This window comes from Leguminivora glycinivorella, chromosome Z, assembly GCF_023078275.1.
Source record: "Leguminivora glycinivorella isolate SPB_JAAS2020 chromosome Z, LegGlyc_1.1, whole genome shotgun sequence".
Lineage (NCBI taxonomy): Eukaryota > Metazoa > Arthropoda > Insecta > Lepidoptera > Tortricidae > Leguminivora > Leguminivora glycinivorella.
The window spans coordinates 47,073,556-47,100,741 of NC_062998.1; the positions used below are offsets into that span (position 1 = coordinate 47,073,556).

The following is a 27,186-nucleotide window of genomic DNA, read 5'->3' on the forward strand; positions in this document are numbered from 1 at the left end:
TTGAAAATACACTGCACTTTAGTTACTTAGACACATCGACGGTGAAGTACCATGAACTCCCAACTACTTAGGTTTTCGTACTTAGTTAGGAGTTCATGGCACTTCGCCATCGACATGTAGGTATTAGGATTACGTGTGAATAAATTGTACTTTATTTATACGTTTTAAGATTTGAAATTGTATTGTACTGATTTATAATTATTGAATTGAACTAGTTGGCCATTTTTTGTTATGTAATCTACTTAAATACATATAATTATGCATATACGTCGAACACTTATATTGTCCTTTTATTTTATTTTTAATTTACTCCCTGTATTATATCTTCAATCTTCAGCAAGGGAACGATATAAAGAGATTCACCTACAGATAAATCTATGCACTATATACTTCTGCTGCTGACTGTACTTTTCGATGAACCACTTTATGACGAAGCTTTGAATAAAGTAATTGGCCGTGGAAGGCCTTTAAAAATGAACATATTTGTATTAAATGATTGATGAATGAACTAAAGCAACTCATCATAAACAATAGCTTATTTACGCAGTGCTACTTGAGCACACTACTTATAAACACATCAGCAAATACAATCAAGCTAATCTATCTTGAAGCTCACCTACGCAAGTACGCAGTTAATAATCATCAGACATATTCAACTTCGATAGTTTGGCTTAGTGCACGCATAATTGATAAAAACGCAACCTACTGAAGTAACTGTTTGTATGGTTGTAATATCCGTTGGTACCACTTTTACGTACAGTAGCCATGACCGGAGCTGAAAATAGCGCATTAGTATTCATTTATGTACAGAAAAGTGCACAGGATCTTGATTTTCATGTTGTTTGTTAAGTCTTGGAGCGATCTAATTATTGTAAGTAACAAAGAAATTTCTGGAGTACCTAAGTTAGAAGTATTATATATATTTTAAAATATTCTAATTCGTTTTTTAAAATTCGTATTGTTCATTGATGTAGATTTCTTAATAGCAACGCAAAAATAATTCACTATAGCTTAATAACAGTAAAGAAATTGTGTCATCAAAATTAAGTATATAGTTCATCATAAATTGAAAGTATATGTAGAAATTATTTTCTCAGATTTTTATGTGCACTGTACTTACATGATACGTGCCAAGATACGTGCTTACTCGTAAATCCGGCAAAATACGCCTTTGTTCAATAAGTTAAAGGATATGGAAAGACGCCTCAGTCGGTCAGAAGTGTCAAACAAACAACAGGGGAATGCTGAACAGTACAAGGCAGATTTTACTAATTTAATTTGCTTTATTAACTAGATTAAACTGAAAGTTTCTCATGAAATATTTTAATTTGATCCTCAGTTTATAACTAATATATTCCATGTGGTTGGAAAAGTATAAGCCGGCCGCGTGAGCAAAAAAATCGCGATGAGTTCCGTGTGTTATAACGGCGGCGGCGACAGGCTCATTCACGAGGCCGATCAGCTCATATCGTATATAGAACGAGGGTCTACTGTGCTCCTATTCTACCCGCGGAAGAGGCCAGACCAGCGGACGCTGTCGGTGAGGCGAGAGACGCACCAGGTGATCTGGTATCGGTCGTCAAGCGGGACCCAGCAAAGGCACGCTTATGAGGGCGCTCTCGACATCCGGGAGATCAAGGAGGTCAGAGTGGGCAAGTCTTCGAAGGACTTCGAGCGCTGGCCCGAGGACACGAAGCGTCTGGAGAGCTCCAAGTGCTTTACGATTTACTATGGCACTGAGTTTAAGTTGCGATCTGCCTCATTTGCTGGTAAGACTCGTGATAATTTTTATGACAAATAATGATACGATTGCAATTTAATGTTACATGTTTTTTGTAATCATAACTCATTGCTCACAACTTTTACACTAGACTTGTTTTGACTCCATTATACATGAAGGTGTGATGCTAATCTTCATCCATCCCAAGAATATCTAACATCTTGTTGGCTATTCTTAGGGATCATCCATAAATTACGTCACACGTTAAGGGGGAGGGAGGGGGTCGACGAAGTGTGACAATGTGTGACAAGGGGGAGGGAGGGGTCCTAAATTTCGTGACGTCACATTTCAAAATCTATCATAATGTAAGGGTTAAAACATTAACTATAAACTTTCTTTATGAAAATCTCATAAACATACAAACAACACATACAGAATGTTCGGTAACCGGATGAAAAGCCAAAAGTAGGCTATAGTCTAGCTAGGCCATTTATAACATTCTTATGTCTCGGACAAAATTTGATTCGTCATTTTTAGGGTTTTTTTTTTAAACTTCTCGGTGAAAACTCCAAAATTTCAGACTAAATCGATAAGCGTACTCTTGTTACTGTAGATAGTTGTTTTGGTTTTATTTCGTATTGTAAAATGTCTATCGTCTACCATAAAATAAATTAGACATATCTGTGTCTAAAGTAAATTATACTACAGCAATTTGAAAATTGAATAACATAAAAAAATTAATTGAGCGATTACTTAGGTCGAAAAAAAAACTAAAATTTGTCTAAGCCATGTATAGCTAAAAATGTTGTAAATGGCCTAGAATATTACATATTCTCGACTTTGCATCTGGTTATAAATATAAGATACCAGTTGTTTTGTCGTCCGATTCAGAATGTGGAATCTTGAGCGTTGCGGGGGATTCAAGGCACGTAGGTTAAATAAATTTGTCACTCACACACCAACACGTGGAAAATATTAACTGCAAAACATCAAACAATGTAGTTATTAACATTTAAGAGTCAAAATCATCATTTAAACGTTTATTCTACCAGCCACAGCTAGTTGTGCAATGTGCACATCAAGTTAAAATTTCTATGAAATTACTTTGCACTCTTGTAGATAAAATGGAACTTTGTCATTCATTTTTGAAGTATCAAGAGAACCTTTACCCGTTGGTGGAGTAAAGAATAATTTAAGTACATAAATGGAAATAAGATTGATTTCTACCCGCTGTTTTCATTCAATAATTTCTAGGTACGTGTAAATTTGCAAAATATGTGACGTCACACTAGGGAGGGGGGAGTCTAACAAATGTGACCAGCTGTGACAAGGAGGGGGGGAGGGGTCAAAAATCACGATTTTTAGTGTGACGTAATTTATGGATGATCCCTTATGTGCTAGTCTATTGAAAGCAAACAAGAACATTTTAAAGATGCTTCTTGCTTCAGTTATATGATTGTAGTTTTACTTTTTAATGATTGTTTAGAAGTTTGTAGTCAACATGTTTTGGGCCACCCTCATGTCTTTTCTGGGCACTAGCTATGCAGTGAGTGTTTATAAACATTAAATAAATAAATATTATAGGACATTCTTACACAGATTGACTGAGGCCCACGGTAAGCTCAAGAAGGCCTGTGTTGTGGGTACTTAGACAATGATATATATAATATATAAATACTTATATACATTATTTTAATTAATCCTGATCTCACATGTTTTAAACTATGTATATAGTTTATTATTTATATTAAATGTACTACAATGGGTTACTTACATATTTTTTTGTCTCAAATTGCTTAACAAGTAATCAAAGTTTTACTGAAATAATAATATTCTATTACCATGAAATTCCAAAACTGCATATCAAAGAAAGGTTTCTCTAGTCAATGAATCTATTTTAAGATTTAATCGGAATGTGAATCAGTTTAGTCCTAAGCCATTGCCATGGTTCATTCGTATTATTTTTGTAACGCCAATGGCACAAGTCTTACTGCTATAACATTAAGGTCTGCTCTTGACTGACCACCTACTGGCAATGGCAACTAGCCTACAGATAAATATAGCCCGGAATGTTTTCATGGAAAGAGCTTTGTTGTGATTTGCTTGCAAATTTATACCTCGGCAGCTGCGCTTGTATTTGAAATACAGTAGAACCGTGATTATCAAAACTACTTGGCACCAAAATTAGTTGAATGAGATGAAACAACAGTTTTTTGTAGAATAATATAGGACATATTAAAATTTGGAGTACATCCAGCAATTCCATTAGAGATTCTGCAAATATGGAGTTCAAAAAATGTCAAAATACTAAATTAATTATCAAATGTTCGGCGGCGATTTCTTCTTCTGTACTGTGGGTACTCAGACAACGATATATATAAAAACCTCCATGACTCAGGAACAAATATCTGTGCTCATCACACAAATAAATGCGCTTACTAGGAACTCACTAACTATGGATCATGGAACGCTCATTTTGAAATTAGAACACTATGGTTTGTCTATAAATGCCCTAAACTTTATGTCTTCTTACCTTAGCAATAGAACACAAACAGTAGTTGTTAACAAAACTCGCTCTAGCGGGACTGTAGTCCAATTAGGAGTGCCACAAGGCTCAATTTTAGGTCCATTCCTGTTTTTGGTTTATATAAATGATTTGCCATGTATAGTGAAAAACTTTTGTGAAATAGTACTTTTTGCTGATGATACATCACTGCTTTTTAATGTTGACCGAAAATCTACGGATTACAATGTAATTAATAGCACGTTAGCTGATGTACTGCAGTGGTTTACTGTCAACAATTTACTTCTTAATTCTAAGAAAACCAAATGTATTCGATTTTCTCTGCCGAATGTTAAACCAATCGATACAAAAATACTTTTGAATGATGAATGCTTAGAGATGGTAGATACAACACTGTTTCTTGGTTTAACATTGGACAAAAATCTACAATGGAGTCCTCATATAAAGAAACTAGCAAGCAAATTAAGTTCAGCCGCATACGCCGTTAGGAGAATCAGGCAACTGACTAATGTTGAGACAGCTTGCCTAGTGTATCATAGTTATTTTCACAGTGTAATGTCATACGGTATTCTGGTTTGGGGCAAAGCAGCTGACATACAGACTATCTTTGTATTACAAAAGAGAGCCATTCGTTCTATTTACAACTTAGGAACACGTGAATCAGTAAGAGAACTCTTCAAAGAAATTAATATCTTAACTGTAGCTTCCCAATACATTTATGATAGTATAATTTATGTTGTTAAGAATTTAGACTGTTTCACTAAGAATTCTGATATCCATAATTATAACACTAGAAACAAAAATAAGCTTGCCATAAAGAAGTTTCGTGTCCGTAAAGTACAGAAGTCATTTGTTGGGCAATGCATTCATTTTTATAATAAGTTACCTGACACTGCTTTGAGATTACCCCTCCCAGCTCTTAAGAACTACTTAAAAAAATCATTGATGTTAAAGGCTTATTACAGAGTCGAGGACTATTTGACAGACAAACATGCATGGCCCGAACCAGAAACTACAAAAAACGAATAGCAATTAAAATAATTGTATTATGTATAGAGGACACAGTTCAGATAAGAAAGCACATCAAATATTTTATATTTTATGTTGTGTAGGTAAATTACATATTTAATGATATTGAGATTCATATTATCTTTTTCTTCTATGACAATTTGATATGTTTTCTCTGAAGAAGAACGACGTATTATTAAGCAATAATATAATTTATTGAAATTGATTTCCATAGAGTACCTAGTCTGTTCATATTCTTTGATGAATACTTTTGCATGTTAAATTGTATGTTGTTATTTAATGCATGTTAATTATAAGATGTAATGTTTTGAAAAGAAGTTGCCCGCCGAGTTTCTTGCCGGTCCCATAGTGGATACCCCCCTCCCAACTGAGGGGGGACTGAAATCTTCTCGAGGCTGAGGCGTAGGGTTAGAGCCGGCGTAGCTTTATTTGACGTTCATATGCGCATTGTAATATGCCTACTTGAAAAATAAATATTTCATTTTCATTTTCATTTTCATTTATGAAGCAATAACATGTGCTTACTAGGATTCGAACCCGGCTTCCACGGCTTCTTCGGAACCACGGCTTAGCAGGCTGGGTCACTACCCGCTAGGCCAGACCAGTTGTCTAACACATAGTGAACCATTTTATCTTGCCAGATGAATATTTTCATCTGAACAATGTCCGTACTCCATACTATATTTATGCTGACTTTTTATACTATATTAAGTATTATTAAGTTCTCAACAATGTCATATTATCATATAAACTAACAATAAACTGCTCATGTTTCAGCACAAACAGACAAAGACTGTGAAGCCTGGGTGAAGGGAGTGAGATTCCTGGTGGACGAAGCAATAAATGCCCCCTACCCACTGCAGATCGAAAGGTGGCTTCGGAAGGAGTTCTATGCCATAGAGAACTCTCATGAAAAGTAAGTGTAACTGTGTTGGTTTTTATTTTGTAATATCAAAAATATGTCTGAAAATATTTCATATAAAATTACTAACAATTGTTACTCTTTATTATTTGATAATAAAGTGTTACCACTGTCTGTCTACTTGTACAGTACAGTACAGTTACTTTTCTAATTTCAGATTTGAGATAGGCATCTCATCTTCATTTATCTTTCTAAGTGTATTTAAACTGTAAAGTAAAAGCATGTAATTCATACCAAAATTAATCTTTCATGTTCACTGCACTTATTTTATGCTTTGCGAACACTTATAAATTATAATACATGATAATATGGCATTATTGAGGACTTAATATAGTATAATAAGTTAAAAAATATATAGCATACTATATACAGGGTGTCCCAAGACTATGGGACATGAACGGAAAGTACTTTAAATATCGTGGATAGGGTATTTTGCTAAAAAAGACTTTATTTTATTTTTAAAACTAAGTAAAACTGCATTCATAGATTTTTAAATAATACATGGTTCGGGAATGTTCACGAGAAAAAAAAATCATTCTGTAATTTTGTCATGCTTTGATCGAACACTTATAAATTATAGGAATACCATGAATTTTAACATTTTACATAGCATACTCCTTAGCCTTAAATTTTGTCCATGCAATTTTTCAAAAAAAAAAAAAAATCTTTAAATGCAGTTTTACTAAGTTTAAAAATAAAATAAAGTCTTCTTTCAGCAATATATCCTATCTGTATATTATAGGTACTTTCCCTTATGTCCCATATTCTTGGGACATGGTATGAGATATATAGCCCAATATATTGGGCTGTGGATATCCCTGAAGATAAATATTTTGAAGGAGGGATAAAATGGTTTATTGTGTAAATGGCTACTCCACTGTAAGAAAATATTGTTTTCAGAATGTGACAAAATTGGCTAATTGGGGGGTCCCAAATTCTGAAAATGCCGTTATGGAGTGTAGTATTCTGGAAGTATAAATTAAAATTTAAATAAAACTAAATTTATGCAGTTTAGATCTTACAAAGCTAAATCACATAGTGTGAAAGTAAGCTATTGTGGTGTTAACGTAGAGGAAGTAAATTATACCACATTTTTGGGCCTAACGCCTTGGGCCAAGATATGCCAAAAAATTAATACGTTTCGTTTTGCTCTGTGGAAACTGAAACAAACAGTGTCCTTGGATACAGCCTTAATGAGCTACCATGGCTATGTCGCGTCCGTCTTACGTTACGGTATCATCATGTGGGGTAATTCAGTAAATGCCGATCAAGTGTTCATTGCACAAAAAAAATGTATTAGGGCCATCTGTGGAGTAGGATACATAGAAACCTGTAAGCCTTTATTTCCTAAACTTGGACTCCTAACTCTGACCTCCCTTTACATATATGAAATGTCACTGTTTGTCAAGCAGAACCCAGACTTGTTTCCTGCTATAAAAAATGTTGTCAATAGACCTGTACGGCAATTCCAAATGACAGTGCCATCGAATAATCTACTAGTCAGAAGGAAAAGTTCCTACATTATGGGTATTAGAATATATAATAAAATTCCAGCATATTTAAAGACCCTTACTTATACGGATTTCAAAAACAAACTGTATAAGTTATTGTGTGATTGTTGATTTTATTCCCTAGACGATTTCTTTAGTTTTAAGTTTGATTATTAGATTTGGTATCAACTGTTATTTGGCATAAATGACAGCAGTCAATGTCAAACCTGTGTTTGTGCACGAAAAGGTAGCTCAGGACTTCTGTTTCTTGCATGAATACAATCAAATTTCACATGCCGAATGGCAGAATATAGTATATAAGTGCATGCCTTGTATCTGTATCTTATATGTATGTTCTTGTGAATAAATCATTCATTCATTCAAATCATTCATCATTCATTCATTCATTCATTCATATACATTAGTTATGAAAGAAATGAATATTTTATTATCTGTACTCTAAAAGCTGCTTTTTATTCTGATAAATATATTATGCTTCACTGTATAGTGCAGGAAAAGTTAAGTTACGAATTTGGGTTCTCTGCTGCTGACTACAGTTAGGTACAGATTTATTCGAGTGACAGCATTCAATAGGGAAGAGTTTTATTTTTCGCGTCAGGCCCTTAGGGCTCAATTCGGTTGAAATTGTTATTCAACATACAGATCCAGCAATCTGTAACTGTCAATACCGCTTGTATAATGTATTGTCTGCGCCCTGACTTGCTGCACCTTGCCATTGACTACTTTACACAGATTCCGTATTTTGAACCGATTTTGAATCGCGGTTACAACACATAGGCGCTCCGTTACTTTTAAATAAACCGGTATTTTCCTATTGTGGATTGCACATAGCTCTGGAGTGGAATCAGGGTACGTAGCGGAATGGCACAAACGCTCACGAAACAAAACGCTCGAAGATATCTATCTCTATCGCTCTTGCGTATTGGCGCGACAGAGCCAGACTACCTTTCGCGGCGTTTCGTTTTCGTTTCGCGTCGCAGAAATGCCATTCGGCTACGGGGCCTGGACATCTCAATGTACGAGCAAGATGCGTTTTTTCTTTTACACCGGAGCCCATTTACACGACGCGCAAACTCGCATGCGATTTTAGTTATATGTATAACTTTGCGGACCGGATTAGGGTTGCAAATAGAAAAAAAACCAAATGTTTTTTTTTTCAGAATTGTAAAAAAAAACATGAAAAAAAACCGAGCACCATGGTTTTTTTCTAAATATGGTTTTTTTTTCAGATGAACAAATAATTCGACAATAACGGTTTTTCGTGAATTGTAACGTGTTTCAATAACAATAACGTACATTTTAATTCGATTAGCATTCAGTATACAAACGTTTATTGGGAATCCCCGATGCGGCGTGCAGCGTGGAGAGGCGGTGGTGTTGCCAACAGAAAATAGTGATAACTACCAACTACAGATTCGTAAATGTTACTTTTATAAGACCAGAAATTAAAGTTATTTGATTAAATTCGTTTAATAGTTAACATTAAGTTTAAAAAACCGTATAAAGTATTAACTGCTTTGCAAATTTTGAGATTTTGTACATTAGAAAAAAACATGCTCCAGAAAAAAACTGGTTTTTTCATGTTTTTTTCAAGCCAGAAAAAAAACCGTTTTTTTGCAACTCTAGACCGGATATTTCAAAATAGATGTAGGTAGCTATCTCGCGACGACACATGCTAAAACCATCCTGGTAGCAGTAGCACGTACCAAAGAAATAACCATGCCAACCCTAAAAAACACAACCCCCTTGATATTCTGACGCAGTCGCGTAGAGGAATGCCAACATGTGATTAACTGACACGCGTGGCTTTTTGAGGGTTGTGTGACTCAAGCTAGGAACACACTACGCGGACGTCCGTCGTAAATCGACCGCGGACGGGAATCTGGACAATGGAAATACACATAACCGTGCAAACTATCGGTCGACGGACGCGGACGTGGCCTTGAGCACACGGACGTCCGATCGAAATCTGGCTCTCTGGATGTTTTGTTCCGTGCACACTGATAGGTCGCGGTCGCGGTCGTTTTACGACGGACGTCCGCGTAGTATGTTCCTAGCTTAACTGACACGCGTGGCTTTTTGAGGGTTGTGTGACTCAAGCTAGGATAACACTACGCGGACGTCCGTCGTAAATCGACCGCGGACGGGAATCTGGACAATGGAAATACACATAACGTGCAAACTATCGGTCGACGGACGCGGACGTGGCCTTGAGCACACGGACGTCCGATCGAAATCTGGCTCTCTGGATGTTTTGTTCCGTGCACACTGATAGGTCGCGGTCGCGGTCGTTTTACGACGGACGTCCGCGTAGTATGTTCCTAGCTTCAACCACGTATAGTTAAGTGAAATCGTACTACTAGACTTCATATCGCAGATCAATCTTGCGATTACTGTACGAGTTTGGGTACGAGTAGTGAGGCAGGAACCTATATGTGATGTGGTTATATCGTTCATCTAGTTTGTGATCTGTGTGCCCTGCTGCCATGCGAATCGCATTAATGATAATGTACTTAAGAGCCCACGCGACCTTGGCTTTTTGTATGAAAACTTGAGAAGTTTTTTTAACCTTTTCTGTCTGCTCTGTTTCGCCTGTACCTATATGTTATCAACTTATAAACCTTTACAGGTATATATGTAGCGTGTTTTCAATGTAGGTATACCTAGGTACATTTACGTACCGCCAGCATATAATCCCTGGTATCTATAAGAAAGCGTGACTGTGGGGATCTATACCCCCATTAGCAGTTACAATAAATGTTTTGTTAGTCTGCTATGTATATGTTTACGTTAACATTGGCAATCTGCTCAAGTAACTTTATTTTCAAATAAGGCAAATAGTAATAACAAATTTAAATAAAAAATAAGATAAAAAATAACTGAAAGTGAATGTCCAAAATAGTTATTATCTATTCCTCTTAGGGCAAGAAGTCCTTCAAAATCGCATACGAGTAGACCAATATGCGTTAAATTAATCAAAACTAAATAAAATCTGCCATGCAATGCAGCCCATGCAAAACAAAACTAAATATTCATACTATAATATTATAAATGGGAAAGTGTGTGTGTCTGTTTGTTTGTCTGTCTTTCACGGCAAAACGGAGCGACGAATTGACGCGATTTTTAGGGTTCCGTAGTCACTAGGAACCCTTATAGTTTCGCCATGTCTGTCTGTACGTCCGTCCGTCCGTCCGCGGATAATCTCAGTAACCGTTAGCACTAGAAAGCTGAAATTTGGTACCAATATGTATATCAATCACGCCGACAGCAAAAATAAAAAATGGAAAAAAATGTTTTATTAGGGTACCCCCCCTACATGTAAAGTGGGGGCTGATATTTTTTTTCATTCCAACCCCAAAGTGTGATATATTGTTGGATAGGTATTTAAAAATGAATAAGGGTTTACTAAGATCGTTTTTTGATAATATTAATATTTTCGGAAATAATCGCTCCTAAAGGAAAAAAAAGTGCGTCCCCCCCCCTCTAACTTTTGAACCATATGGTTAAAAAATATGAAAAAAATCACAAAAGTAGAACTTTATAAAGACTTTCTAGGAAAATTGTTTTGAACTTCATAGGTTCAGTAGTTTTTGAGAAAAATACGGAAAACTACGGAACCCTACACTGAGCGTGGCCCGACACGCTCTTGGCCGGTTTATTTTATTTAAGTGGAGATAGTTGAAGGGATGGAGAGTGACATAGGCTACTTTTTGTCTCTTTCTAACCCCCCATGCACTTCCCTGATATGGGTGGTGGAAGTTTTGTATGGAGAATTCCGAAATTTTCGAATTTAACACGAGCGAAGCTGCGGGCAAAAGCTAGTAACTAAATAATGCGCTACCACAAATAAACTGTACCACAAACGTCCTTTAAATTTTACTGCTGATCAATCCCAATGTGACATGACATGATAAGAATTTGAACGGTGCATATTGTACTCGTAATTTTGTTAATATGATTTTAACATGGTTACCTATTTCTAGAATATCACTGAAGGAGGTGAAGGCTTTCCTGCCGAAGATCAACTGCAAAATATCGACGAGCAAGCTGAGAGACATATTCCAGGTAAATATGTCACCTCTAAATAAATACAATTTGCAAACACTCGTAAAATAAGTCATGTTACTTCTTTTTTTATTTTTTCCCAATACTTTTCATTTCCGTTTTGTGACCTGCCTTGGACGGCTCGTTATCTGTTGAATAACGGTGAACGAATAAATGAACAACAATTCTTCAATGTAGTTTTAATAATTTTTTTATAAGTACCTTTATTTGTGCTACCTACACCTAAGAGATGGATCTCATTTTTAGGGTTCCGTAGTCAACTAGGAACCCTTATAGTTTCGCCATTTCTGTCTGTCCGTCCGTCCGCGGATAATCTCAGTGACCGTTAGCACTAGAAAGCTGAAATTTGGTACCAACATGTATAGCAATCAAGCCGACAAAGTGGTGAAATAAAAAGTGAGAAAAAATGTTTTATTGGGGTACCCCCCCCCCCCTCCCTACACGTAAAGTGGGGAGTGATTTTTTTTGTCATTCCAACCCCAACATGTGATATATTGTTGGATAGGTATTTAAAAATGAATAAGGGTTTACTAAAACCGTTTTTTGATAATATTAATATTTTCGGAAATAATCGCTCCTAAAGGAAAAAAAAGTGTGTGCCCCCCTCTAACTTTTGAACCATACGTTTAAAAAATATGCAAATAAATCACAAAAGTAGAACTTTATAAAGACTTTCTAGGAAATTTGTTTTGAACTTGATAGGTTCAGTCGTTTTTGAGAAAAATACGGAAAACTACGGAACCCTACACTAAGCGTGCCCCGAAACGCTCTTGGCCGGTTATTTTGGTTCTACATCTGTCGCTGCTCTAAACGTAGTTGCCACTTTCACACAAACCTTAGGTAGTAAATAAGAGAGCCTGATAAGACATGTTTGGGAACTTGACTTTACCTTGGCTGACATGTCCGAGCTGTGAAATGTAGCTGTGTGTAAATGAGCTGACCGGAATATAGACCGTGATTACCTTTTTAATTTTTGTCGAGCTCCCGATATTTACATTATACCGATATGTACCATTATAAAATTTATAAATACCGATACGTACCGGATTTGTACCGATATATACCATTTACATTATAAAGCCCAGGATTACTCAAATCAATTATGTCTTAATAAACCTAAATGTATTCTGAGAAAGATTTTAGCTGCAAGAGTTTTCAAAATTACATCGTTTTTGATCGTATTTGAGATGGAGTACACGTTCATAAAAGATTTTTTCTACTCCCGAACTGTTATACGTCATTTAAGTACACGGTCGTGCATAGATCTTTAAAACCCTACATAAAGGTCTATTCCCCAAAGCCAGTGTCCGCCGGCTTTCCGCGCATGCGCGCAGTATCGAAAAAACTGAAAACGCATTGTTTGGCTCTGTAACCATGGCAACGCCTTATAACGACACTGCGCGAGTGCGCGGAAAGGCTTTGGGCAGCTGAGCTGACAGTGCAAACCTTTGCGTCAAAATACAGGAAGCAGTGTGAATTGCACGAAAGTTATTCAAGAAAACTATTAAAAACTAAGTGCATGGTCGTAGAAAAAGTATTGTATGCAACGGTGTATAACTGGGTCAAAAAATACTCGTATCGTCTCAATAACAATTTTCGGCTTCGCCTCAAATTGTTACCCACGCCACTCGTCTTTTTTGACCTCCTTTAAACGCCTGTTGCATAAAATACTATTTTAAATGTCTGATTACAGGAGGTGGACACGAATAAACGAGGCGAAATCAGCTTCGATGACTTTTCTACATTATATCACAAGCTTATTTTCGATGAGAACGTAAGTATGAAGCCGGCATTACGCACTAAGCATTTTTAACACTTTGCTTTGAATATGAAGTTCTAGGCTCCATACACACGTTCCGATAAAGTCTTGGTTTCCGTTTGATGTCGCACGCAGCATACGTTATGATCATTTTTAACCGCCTTCCAAATCTCAAAGGAAGGGGTTATCAAGTCGTCTGTATGTTTTTTTTTTTTTTTTTTTTTTTTTTTTTTTTATGTTTGTTCCTCGATATCTCCGTCGTTACTAGACCGATTTTGAAATTTCTTTTTTGATTGAATTTATATGCATACAGATTGGTCCCATTTTTCTCAGAACCCAGTTCTGATGATGGGATCCTGGAGAAATCGAGGGAACTCCTCAAATCTGAAAGGCATACATATGGTGATTTTTGTGTTTTTAAAGGAACAGCATGCATTTACGTACGGAACAGTAACATTTGGTGCAGTGGAACTCCTGATGATGGTCAGAATGGAACTCCTCAAATCTGAACGGCACACTTATAGTGACTTTGGTATTTTTATAAGAACAGCATGCACTTACGTCCAGAACAGTGATATTTGGTGCAGTGGAATTGCTGATGATGGTCAGAACGGAACTCCTCAAATCTGAACGGCACACTTATAGTGACTTTGGTATTTTTATAAGAACAGCATGCACTTACGTCCAGAACAGTGACATTTGGTGCAGTGGAACTGCTGATGAAGAGTGAGCCGCCCCTGGTTAGAGTTCCGTTCTGATAATCATTCTCATCTGTAAGTACTTCAGAATCATCCAGATTTCAAAATTGGTTCAGAAATGACGGAGATATCGAATAACAAACATTAAAAAATATACAGACGAATTGATAACATAATCCAACATTTGAAAGTATTTATCACCAGAACCCCAAAGGAAGGCGGTTTTTTTTTCTTAAAAATTATTTCTATTAATGAGGGTACTATCCTGCCCCTGCCACGAGAAAATCATCATCAAAAGAGGAATCGCCTTGACGAGTATTATCAATGTTGCGTTAGATACAATACTACAATAGTTCATTCATCTCTCAAATATATCGGAAGTTACATTTAACGCATTGAAAAGAGTTGCGTATTCACATATTTGTGAGCGCCTTAGCCGCTCCTATATATTTGACGTAATACCATGTATTTTTTCAGAACGTCCACGACGTTTTCGACAAGTACTCCCTGTATTGTGCCAACGGGACAACGATAACGCTACGAGAGTTCCAGAAGTTTCTACTAGTGGAACAACATGACCGAATGGGAGATGACGAGGCGAGGGCGTCGCAGTTTATTAGGGATTATCTAAAGGATCCTCAAAGAGATTGTTATGAGCCCTCTTTCACTCTTATCGAGGTAAGCTTGTCAGTTTCTAACCCCCGACGCAAAAACGACGGGGTGTTATAAGTTTGACGTGTCTGTCTGTCTGTCTGTCTGTCTGTCCGTCTGTCCGTCTGTCCGTCTGTCTATCTGTCTGTCTGTCTGTCTGTTTGTCTGTCTGTCTGTGTGTGTGTCTGTCTGTGGCATCGTAGCTGCCGAACGGATGAACCGATTTCGATTTAGTTTTTTTTGTTTGAAAGCTGAGTTAGTCGGGAGTGTTCTTAGCCATGTTTCATGAAAATCGGTTCACTATGTCGCGGTTGGGGGTTTTTTCAAAATTTGAATTTTTTGGTGTACGCTACGTAAGTTCTAGGAGTTTCTGCTAGTGGAACAACATGACGAGACGAGGGCGTCGCTATTTATTAGAGACTACCTGACGGCTCAGCTACGACATTGGTCTAAGCGCGACAGCGGCGAGCGGCGGCCATACATTGAAGCGAGACACAGCAATGGGACTTTTCATTCGCACGTATGACTGCCGCTCGCCGCTGCCGCGCTTAGACCAATGTCGTGGCTGGGCCGTGAAGGATGAGCTATGAGCTACGAATCGCTCGCTCTCTTTTGTTCGTTGTTATAGCCGATACCTCATAGTGTACTACTGGTGGGACCAGTGCCTATAGAGTGCATAACTTTTGTTGCTATAGTTGTGTGCTTGTAATGTTTTATGTGACCACAACAGGCGACGCAGATCAACCGGTATAACGCCATCTATTTTGGTTGTCGAGCTAATGTTTCTCTATCTCGCAAACTCTGTACTAAAGTGTGTATTATGGATACTATTTTGTTCTGTTTAATCCTTCGTCTCCTCTTTTTTTCAAAAATTTAAAAAGTTGTCCACCACTAGTTCTTTTTTTAATTTGGAAATTTTTATGTGGTTTCCACTTAAGGAAATCAGATTCGCTAGCTCTTTCAATTCTAATAGGATATAAAAAAGTGTCCCAATTTTATTTTATTATTTTTTGTTTTAGTCTCTTTTATATTTTTTGGGCCCATTCCGTTACCATTTTTCATACATTTTGTATGGCGGTAACGGAATGGAAGGTTCGTTTATACATACATACAAAAATGTACGGAATTCTTGGGACATATTTTTTCTCCTATCAGGATCGAAAGAGCTCGCGATTCTGAGTATTAATCGCCTAAAAATACTCATGTTACAAAAAAAGTGGGGTGGACATCTTTGAAAAAAATGGCCCACTTACTAACTGTAATGAGCAGAGGGCGGAATTGCTCATGGCAAAAATCAAACGTCAATAGAGTTGAACGTTAAATTCTATCGACTATCGATTACATGAAATTATCAGTATATTGTTGAGTTGTTTTTAAGTACGACAAGATAATTCTTTATCCATTTGTTGAGTTTTCCGTTTTGGATTAACCATTTTTTTCAAACGTGAATTAGATTCAAAAGGACTAATGACAGAAATGGTAATTGTAATTATATGTCATACAATTTACTTTTAATCTAATCAAAGAGGTCAAAATCAAATGGTCGAATAGCTAATCAAAGAGGTTAAATGTAAAAGGAGACTGAATTTATCGATAGCTGAAAATGTCGATAAAATTTTACATTCCAACTCTATTGACGTTTGATTTTTGCCATGAGCATTTCCGCCCTCTGGTCATGCGTTTTAGACCAAGATAAAGCGGCTTTCAATATAACTGTTCAATGAAAGTGTACGATGAATTATGGATAGTGCATCAATGAATGTGTTTCCATCTTTATCAATCCTAATTGTTTAACACAATTGACATGAGAGGTTATCTCCAAAGTCAAATATGATTCAATGGCACTAAAACATAACTACCAAAATGGTTTCTAGTCTAGATCGGTAGATAGGCTTAGACGCAGATGGTTATCTAATAAGGAGGGATAAAAGAGATTTGTATCAGTGTGCCTATCTAGGTGTTTTCACTGGTAATTTACATACCTATGTGAATGGACGAAATTAGGTTTAGTTTACTGCTCTATGTACCTATTGGTTTAGATATACAGCTAATGAGACGCGTGCTCTGGTTTGTATGTCATACTATTGAAAGTTGAATTAGTTACATTTTGCGTCATCGTGAATACCGGCCTATAAGCCAGAAAGTATAACTTATTTATGTGCATTTAAAGACACCCACCCAACTGCCGACGTTTAAATGTTTCTGTCTTAAAATTATACCTAGATATTTTTCTAGCACGAACGAAGTGACACTAGGACTTCCTTTCGATATTTAGTTCTCCGATAACTTACAATGTGTCATTAATTATTATAATTATGTCATTAATTATTGCCGTGGCACTGGATCTTGAGTAGTTTCATGTGCTCTGCCTACCCCGTTTAGGGAATATAGGCTTGAATTTAGGTGTATATAACATTATTTTTTTTATACAAATGTCACATGTTTGAAAATAAATGAACAATAATAATAAAACGAACCATATTTTAATAGTTTACATAAGTTCTTTTATTATTCAAGATTTTAGTAAGGCTATTTTATCGATAAAAGGATGGTATATGTTTTTATTTTGTCAAGCACTTACAACTTGACGTTCGTGCCAGAAAAATATCTAGGTAATATACTTATAATACTTCTTCAATTCGTTAATTGTTATATTCGTATATGAATGTGACCCACAGTTTATCGAGATGCTGTTCTCGAAGCACAACTCTATCTGGGACTCGCGCCACGACCACGTAACGCAAGACATGACGCGCCCACTTTCGCACTACTGGATATCCTCCTCACATAATACGTAAGTACTCGTTACGTGATATTTCATTGCAACTGCACAAAATTTATGAACACTCGAAGGCTAGAGCCAAATTTCCTATCACAGGTAACAACGTTAGTACAAAATGTGACAAGTTAGGCTCATATACAAATTGATTAATATGTTTCTTATATCTAAATATAGTTTTGTGCTCTGCACGCTTATTATCGTGCATCGCGCGGCTGTGTTCCGATTACATTTTTGTGTTAGTATCCGTATCGACCCTAATTGCAAATAGAATTGAATAATCACATCTTAAAAATATTGTCAATGACTTCGTAAACTTTATCGCTACATGGTATAAAACAACGTCTAGCAATCGTTTAAGCTCACAATAATATCTTCAGGTACCTAACCGGCGACCAGTTCTCCAGCGAGTCTTCGTTAGAGGCTTACGTGCGGTGCCTGCGGTCCGGCTGCCGCTGCATCGAGCTCGACTGCTGGGACGGGCCTGACGGCACGCCCTTCATCTACCACGGACACACGCTTACCACCAAGATACGCTTCATGGACGTACTGAGAACTATCAAGGAACACGCCTTCATCACCTCCGACTACCCGCTTATACTCTCCATCGAAGACAACTGCTCCCTACCACAGCAGAGACGAATGGCTGGCGCGTTCAAAGACGTATTCGGAGACATGCTACTAATACAACCGTTCGAGAAAAATGAAACTAGCCTCCCATCCCCGCACGATCTAAGACGGAAAGTCATTCTCAAACATAAGAAACTCCCCGACGGCGCTGAGGAAAACTCCTTCTCTATCAAACAAGAGGAAGGCAAAGAGTTAGACTTAAGAAATACAATCAAGAACGGGATTTTACTACTAGAGGATCCCGTCGATCGCGAATGGCACCCTCATGCTTTTTCCTAACTGAAAACAAGTTGTATTACACGGAGAATTATAACACACAAGTGGAGACGGACGCGGAAAGCGATGGCGAGTCGGAGACTGAGAGCAACGCGTCTGTGCCTCAGAACGAGTTGCATTTCGGAGAGTGTTGGTTCCACGGGAAGCTAGCTGGGAATCGACAAGAAGCGGAGGACTTGCTTAGAGCTCATGCACATTTGGGTGACGGTACATTTTTAGTGAGAGAAAGTGTTACTTTTGTAGGTGATTATTGCCTGTCGTTCTGGAGGCAGGGCAAGGCGAACCATTGTCGGATAAAGTTGAAACAGGAGCGCGGGCTGACGAAGTATTACCTGATCGATTCGATTTGTTTTGACAGCTTGTATAGCTTGATTACGCATTATAGGCAGCATCCGTTGAGGAGTCAGGTGAGTTAAGTTTTAAATTACTAAATAACTCTATAAACAAAATATTAACTTTTGCATCCTCTGAAATTCTTTTTTTGTACTGTACGTGAGTATTGCCAGTACTTTAGTCTGTACTACCTGTTTTTTTTTAATGATATAGTAGAAAATGCCCGTAACGTTAAGAGAAGGGACAAGCCAACTCGCCAGCGTTTCAAAAGCGCGGACGATGCAATTATTATATAAAACACCACTTGCACATCAAAAGCGATGCAATAAGGTGTACGTTGCCAGTATTATGGGTTCTAAATGAACGAGTATGTCTACAGGAGTTCCTGATAACCCTAAAAGAGCCGGTGCCACAACCGAACAAGCACGAAGGCAAGGAATGGTTCCACCCGCACCTGAACCGCGCACAAGCTGAAGAGTTACTAAGGAAAGCAAACTGTGACGGCGCCTTTTTGGTGCGCCCTAGTGAGAAGGACCGTGGGTTCGCTATCAGCTTTAGGTACGTTTATATTTAGCCATGTACCCACTACTGTTATCTCTGTCACTCATTCCGGTGCCACCCGAACAAGCACGAGGTTAAATACTGTTTTCACCCGCACCTGAACCGCGCGCAAGCCATGGATTTACTAAGGAAGGCGAACTGGGTTGGCGATATGACCCATCTAACGAAAACTGTTAATTTTGAGGCCCAAAGCTAAAGGAGGCATTTTCCTCCGAGACATAATACTCAGATTTCTTAATAGTTTCGCCAATGGGCTTAACGATGCATAGTTTGATAAATGCTGGAGTGAACACTGGTACCAGTACTCCAAACTCGTAATTCGCACTTCTCCGATGTTTATTTGTTATGTCAATACTATAACACTTTGATTTCAGGACAGAGAAAGAGATAAAGCATTGTCGGATAAAGCAGGAAGGCCGGCTGTACGCCATAGGCACAGTCACGTTCGAGAGCCTGGTCGAACTCGTCTCGTATTACGAAATACACCCGCTCTACAAGAAAGTCCGCCTCTGGTACCCAATAAGTGACGATATTGTCAGGAAGATTATATCAGTGAGTATCATGAGACCACAGAACTTAATTTAGATAGAAGAAACAAATTCATATATTTGTATAGGGGCCGAGCGTGTCAAATTTTGTACTGAAGTTGATTCTTGCCTGTAATTTTAAATATGTCTCAGGCTCTTGATTGTTCATAATTTTTGTGTTGTTGCAATTGAATATCACGTAACGAGGCATTTTTTATGTTTTGGTTGACTTCAACTTACAAAAATTGACGCCCGAAAGCTGCAAGCTGCGAGTAAAGACGGACAACTCAGTGGATTTCACTGAGTTCATTTGACACGCTAAGTAGATACGTTTGCTTGATCTATGGTATATATGACATCTGTGCATGAGACTATGTAATGCGTGTTATCCAATTTTGATCAAAAAAATATTCGAAGTTCGGCTAACGACAGGTGCTACTGATTAAGGGTGCCCTTCCACCAGAGATGCGCTATGTGGATGTGTTTGATATCCATCAATAGGCTAGTTTCCTGTACTTAAAATAAAATATTTTATGCAGTGCACAAAATAAAGCACCACATAATTCGAAGAAAAATATGGACACTAGTTATGTTTAAACATAATTTCTATTTAATAAGTCAAAGAAAAAGATATAAAGTAAATGAATTGACCGTGACGTCACTCCTCAGTATTTCATAGTAATTCCATATTAGCAAATCGTTTTGACAGTTCTTAAAAAGAAGCTGATTTGACTAGTAGGAAACTAGCCTATTATGTTCATAGTTCCACAAAGCATAGCGCTAGTGGGAACGGGTTCGACTAAGCTGATTTGTGGATATCAGACGCATTCATAGCAACGTAGCATAGCACTTAATCTGGTGGAAACAAGTTTAAGGGCTGCTACAGACGAAACGTAACCCAAATGCAACTTGTTTATGATCTGCACGCCGACTAGGCTTGTGCCGTTTCGTTCGTTGATCGGAGCGCTCCGATCTCGTTCAATCGCTCCCACGAACTAGTTCGCTCTTTTAGGTCTTTTGCTCATTTAGTTCAGACAGACCAGTGACCACTGCGGTCGGAAAGATCAGAACGAATGGGACCAAATAGTGTCAAAATGTCAACAGATAGTAACATTCCGGGCCGAAAGGTTGTAAGTAACCGAAGTTTAATATGAAAACTTGACTTTTTTTTGTTGCTCTGCTAAGTAGTTCTCGCTCTCGGTCGGCGCAGTCACACACTCGTTCTTGATCCAAACCGCTCGCGTTCGCCGATCCTATACTGAACTAAATGAGCAAAGACCGATTCTCAGAGCACGGAAAGATTCAGTTCATTTCGGTCATTGATGGGATTTTATTCCTAACAGTTCATAGTTCGTGAACGACACAAGCCTAACGCCGACACAGCAGTTGCAGTTAGGTTGCAGTCCGTCTGTATTGACCCTAAGCAGGTTTTCTAAGTTTTTGAATTTCGAACGACAATTTTTATATTTTTTTCTTCTGATACGCTATTATTAGTATACACACTTTTACGATACACCTAGGCGACTTTGGGCTGTGAAACCTCCGTCTTCTAATATTAATAATTTATTATTTTTTAGGAACCGGACGACAGTTCCGTCTACGGAACCCCCGGCTACATGGACCCCACCTCTTTCACCTCCAAGGTACGTAAGGTACCAATTTTATCTAATACATAATAGTTGTACTAACCGGAATACATTTTATGCATCCTTTCTATAGGTAAGGTGTTCTGTGACCTTTTATGAAAGGTGAACGGATTAAGGTTTTGGTAAGAGAAAGTGAGACAAGTATTTTTGGTCAGCTCGCTAACGGCCCAGCCACGACATTGGTCTAAGCGCGACAGCGGTGAGAGGCAGTCATACGTGCGAATGAAAAGTCCCATCGCTGTGTCTCGCTCCAAAGTATGGCTGCCGCTCACCGCTGTCCCGCTTAGACAAATGTCGTGGCTGAGCCGTAAGCGGTAGGTAGTTGCAGATTTGCTTCGAGCCTAGATATCACAAATCTTATTGTCTTAAAACTTTACACTTTCTAAATGTTGGTCGTTAGTAGGCACTATAGTGGTAGTGGTAGATAAATGTTGGCAGTGATGGTAGTTAGAATAAAATTTTCACATGTTTCATAATTAGAACAGCATCTAAATAAATACCTATTCACTATGGAAATTTAAATATTTCACAAAATGCACCGATTCATAGAACCTAGACTATAGAATTTTAATAATAACAAGGAATAGGGTGTTACATTATGACTTTCCAAAAATAATTGCTGTTTGTTGGGCTATCTTACTCAACAATATCCTAATGTGCACTTCGTGCTACTCAAGTGCGCAAAACCCTAACCGAAAAGACTTTTTTGTAGATTCAATCATAGTAAGATTAAATATAAGAAAATCATACCATCCCATACATTAAAATGCGACCGCCTAAAAACGGCTCGAATGGCCCGAAAGTGACACATAACGCCAATCTACAAGTAATCGATGGCAACAAGGCATTTTTTGTGGCGCCATCTATGTGTGGTGTAGTGTATGCGCGTTCTTAGGCGGTCGCATTTTAATGTATGGGATGATCTTCTTATATTTAATTTATGATTCAATTAAAAAACTCAATGCGCATAATAAAAGGTACTTACTTACACATAACTAAATATATGCCAACTCGTACGACTCCTTCGCACCCCCAGGTGACAGTAAAAGCCCTATACGACTATCGAGCGCGTCAAGACGACGAGCTGTCCTTCTGCAAGCACGCCATCATCACCAACGTGGACAAGCCCGACGCGGGCTGGTGGCGCGGCGACTACGGCGGCAAGCGCCACCACTGGTTCCCGGCCAACTATGTGCAGGAGATCGAGACTAGAGTGCCGGATATCGCTGTGAGTTGACACCTTAAATGTCAGAGTGAACTGAAACTTGAGTTACGGTTTATGATCTTCACTGCATGGCGACTCAGTCCCTTCGCGCGGAAGAAGTGAAACTTCGTAATGTGGAAATGAAAATAGGAAGGGGTTTTTCAAAATTTGAGTTGACAACACTGAGCGTTAAACGTTTAAGGGCCGGTTGCATCAAACCATCTGTCACCGGTAAAGCGTTCGTTAAATTTTATTGTATGGGAAGTTCCATGCATAGACGTCTGTTGCGTGACGATGATGTGTCTGTCAAATGTGGTTGATGCAACTGGCCCTTAGTATGTCAGTGAGCGTTAAACGGTTAACAGTAACTAAACTCTGTCAGTTGGAAGTCCCATTAGAAGTTTCACTTTAAATAATAACTTTGAACTATTAAGAAAACAATTGCTAGCACATCTCGGACACTGGCGATCAAATATATGAAAGAGGCGCGTTCCTAGCACACAGTCTAAGCTCGTGTAGGTGAACGCGTACCATGATTGTATGAGTGAGATATGACAGGTCGACTGTTCGCATTTTTGACATGCGGTAACTGTGAGGTAACCGAGAGGGAATGGCCATACCACAGAACTTAATTTAGATAGAAGAAACAAATTCATATATTTGTATAGGGGTCGAGCGTGTCAAATTTTGTACTGAAGTTGATTCTTGCCTGTAATTTTAAATATGTCTCAGGCTCTTGATTGTTCATAATTTTTGTGTTGTTGCAATTGGATATCACGTAACGAGGCATTTTTTATGTTTTGGTTGACTTCAACTTACAAAAATTGACGCCCGAAAGCTGCAAGCTGCGAGTAAAGACGGACAACTCAGTGGATTTCACTGAGTTCATTTGACACACTAAGTAGATACGTTTGCTTGATCTATGGTATATATGACATCAGTGGGCCATGCTGTACGATAAGTACTCTTTATTATACTGTGGTGCTAGTTTTATTCATGTCATGTCTTTAATCCGCTGCTATTTTTTCAGAGTTGCCTAGAAACCGACGCGAGCGCCCTCGGCTCCTGGCAGAAGGGCGTGGTGGATGTGAACGGCGCTATAGTGGATCTGTTCGTGGGCGAAGAGGACGGTTCGCCGCGTTGGCTCGTGAGGATACAGAGCCCTAGTATGTGCGCGCCGTTTGAGATGCGAGCACCGAATAATGAGCTGGCTCTTGAGTGGCTGTCTGCTATCAAGGAGGCTGCACACAGGTAATTCTGACTTGACTTCTGCTATTTGAGGTACACTTTCAGCAATCAAGGTCTACTGGCGAACCCTTTCGTCAAACGTTTTGCAAAAGTTGTACGTTTATCAATACTTAGCCTTAGTTCGTGGAAAGAAATCCATATTTTGAAGTAAAGTCAATAACCATTTTCTCCCTGTAGCGCAAGCGCGCGGTCTCTCCAGCACCGCAAGATGGAGCGCACCTGGCGCATAGCGCGCGAGATGTCCGACCTCATCGTGTACTGCCGCTCCGTCGCCTTCAGCCAGGACCGGCTGCGCAACAAGGGCTTCATCTTCCACGAGATGTCCTCCTTCCCCGAGACCAAGGCCGAGCGGCTCATGTGCCAGCAGGACAACACCTTCTTCCTCAACTACCACACCGTGCAGCTCAGCAGGATCTACCCCAAAGGGCAGCGCATAGATTCTTCAAACTACAGCCCTGTGCAATTCTGGAATTGTGGGTCTCAGATGGTAGCGCTTAACTACCAGACGGCCGACAAACCTATGCAATTAAATATGGGGAAGTTTAAAGAGAACGGTGGTTGCGGGTTTGTTCTAAAGCCTCAGTTCATGTTCGAGGAGGGCTACAATCCTTATGACAAGCGGAGTATAGAGCGCAAGGTGACGCCGGTGACGGTGATGCTGCGAGTGATCGGGGCGCGCCACCTGTGCAAGTCGGGCCGCGGCACGGCCAGCCCCTTCGTGGAAGTCGAGATCATTGGCGCTGATTACGACTCTGGGACCAAACTTGTTACTAAGACTGTCGGTAAGTGAATTTGCAATCATTGATTGTTTCACCGTACTCTCCTGTCGATATTTATATGTATAGCTTTCTTTGACGTTGCATTTCATACAAAATGGCTAGCCAAATTGACTAGCCAAAACGTATGAAACGGCTAATTTTTTTCTCAGGTTTTGGAGTTGGTTCCATGGTAAAAATTGTTCAACATGTTTTCACCCCCTACATTGCTACAGATTACTAAATAAACATCCTGATAATTGCCAGTAGCTTTGCGGTGAAGGAAAACATCGTGACGAACCCGGACTAATCCCAATAAGGCCTAGTTACCCTTCGTTGGAAGGTCAGGTCAGGTAGTTGTCAAAGCGTACGCCAGGCTCCCATACGCCGAGGCGAATGTCAGCATAATGCGAGGAGATTGATGACTAAATAAGCATCCTGTATTAAGTCTAGCAAATTTGGATTATAATTTAGTTCTTTTCTTCGTGTTTTTGACAGCCGACAACGGCATCAACCCGATATGGAACGACATTTGCGAATTCGAAGTGTTCAACCCAGAGCTGGCGCTAATTCGGTTCCTGGTCCAGGATGAAGACATATTCGGAGACCCCAACTTCATCGGACAGGCGACCTACCCTCTCAAGGTTTATCTAATTAATATATTTTGCATTTACAATGGTCAAACAGTAGGAAAACACTGTCAAAAGAAGTTTTCACAAAAAAATGTTGAAAGCCTGATTCTTACAGAAAAAAATGTGCCAAATATGTCTACGGAAACTATAGTTTCCACTACTACATACTTCAGAAAAAAAAACTTACTGAGTCGTGGCGTGTAGTGTAACAGACATTTTTATAATGGTGGGATGGAGAGTGCTGTCGATTAGGAGGCTTATGTTATGCCAATAAACATCTATTAGCACATCAGAAGATTTATTAAATAGAAATAGTGTCCAAGTTAGAAAACTCTAAGTGATAGCACAGTATAATAAAGAGTACTATCGTACAGTATGGCCACTCCCGCTCCCCTCTAAAAGCGCTGCCCACCCCCTCTCGGTTACCTCACAGTTACCACCTGTCAAAAATGCGAACAGTCAATCTGTCATATTTCACTCATACAAGCATGGTACGCGTTCACGTACACGAGCTTAGAATGTGTGCTAGGAACGCGCCTCTTTCAAATATTTGATCGTCAGTGTCCGAGGTGTGGTGATAGCCAAACTAATGCATTTTTTATATTGATCCAGGGCCTCCGGACCGGATACCGAAGCGTGATCTTAACCAACGGCTACTCCGAAGAGCTGGAACTTTCATCCCTCTTAGTTCATCTCAAGCTGGTCCACGGTCGCTGATCGGCCCCCATAGCCACCTTCAGAGGTGGCCCCAAAATTAAACAAAATTGTACTACTACTTGAGCCTGAAAAAAAATTACGTACGTATACAGGGATACATTTACTAAGAGAAGAGGTGTAGTCTAAGATAAAAAATAGTAACTGCGTATTGGGCAACTACAGTACAATCAACCAATCCTAGGCTACTCTAGAACTCTGTCTTATTGATACCGTGCTTTATTTGCAGTAGAAGTCATTTTGATGTTTACTGTGAAAGAGTTCTACAGTGGCCTAGGCAAATTGGTTGACTGTACATGGCATACCAAGGTGCCATTATATTTGCGGTAGCTGAGAATAAAGTCAACTTTTGAAAAAGAATTACCGCAAAGTGTATCGAGCGGTAAATAGGATACATGATACATCACCCGTCAAATTATACGCACAGATTTATCTTTACTTCAGACATCTTGTCATCGATCTTAAAATTAGTTATGAAGTACAGGTATACCTTATTTAAAGGTAAGTAATACTTATATAGATTCACACTAAGAACCTTTGTAATGAAGATTAGGTGCTATGAAGTTTTCCATTAATAAAAAAGATTTCTTAGTGTTTCTAGACAATCTATCCAAAGTTTAAATAGATTTTTACAATATTAAATTTAATATAATTTCAAAGATATACCTATTAATATCTGGGCAACCGAGCTTCGCTCGGTTCTGTTTCGTATCCTTGACATGTGTCGCCATCTAGTTCAAAAATGAATAGTACCTACATCGAGCGAAAGAATTCTCAGCCTTAACAACACAACTACTCCACACGAGATGGCGCGCATTTCGCCACAAAAACTCAAATAGTGTATTTTTCTATTCGTTTTAGCCTTGACCTGTGTCGCCATCTAGTGTTTGCAATAAATAGTACTTACATCGACCGAAAGAATTCTGTCTTAACAGTACAACTACTGCACACGAGATGGCGCGCGAAGAAAAACGCATGAAAACTCGAAAATTCGCGTTTTCC

At 38.7% G+C, this 27,186-nt stretch overlaps 1 protein-coding gene across 1 annotated transcript; it reads left to right on the forward strand.

Moving 5' to 3' along the window:
• Window positions 1–1,242: 1,242 nt before the first annotated feature.
• Window positions 1,243–26,822, forward strand: LOC125241844 (1-phosphatidylinositol 4,5-bisphosphate phosphodiesterase gamma-1-like). Its single transcript, XM_048150507.1, is given in 16 exon segments — window positions 1,243–1,769; window positions 6,051–6,189; window positions 11,690–11,771; window positions 13,465–13,545; window positions 14,706–14,906; window positions 17,558–17,673; window positions 18,039–18,559; window positions 18,562–18,971; window positions 19,277–19,455; window positions 19,833–20,010; window positions 21,563–21,628; window positions 22,668–22,859; window positions 23,866–24,086; window positions 24,261–24,865; window positions 25,337–25,482; window positions 26,083–26,822. Coding segments are annotated over 16 exon segments (3,606 nt in total). The 5' UTR covers window positions 1,243–1,405; the 3' UTR covers window positions 26,188–26,822.
• The last annotated feature ends 364 nt before the right edge of the window (window positions 26,823–27,186 follow it).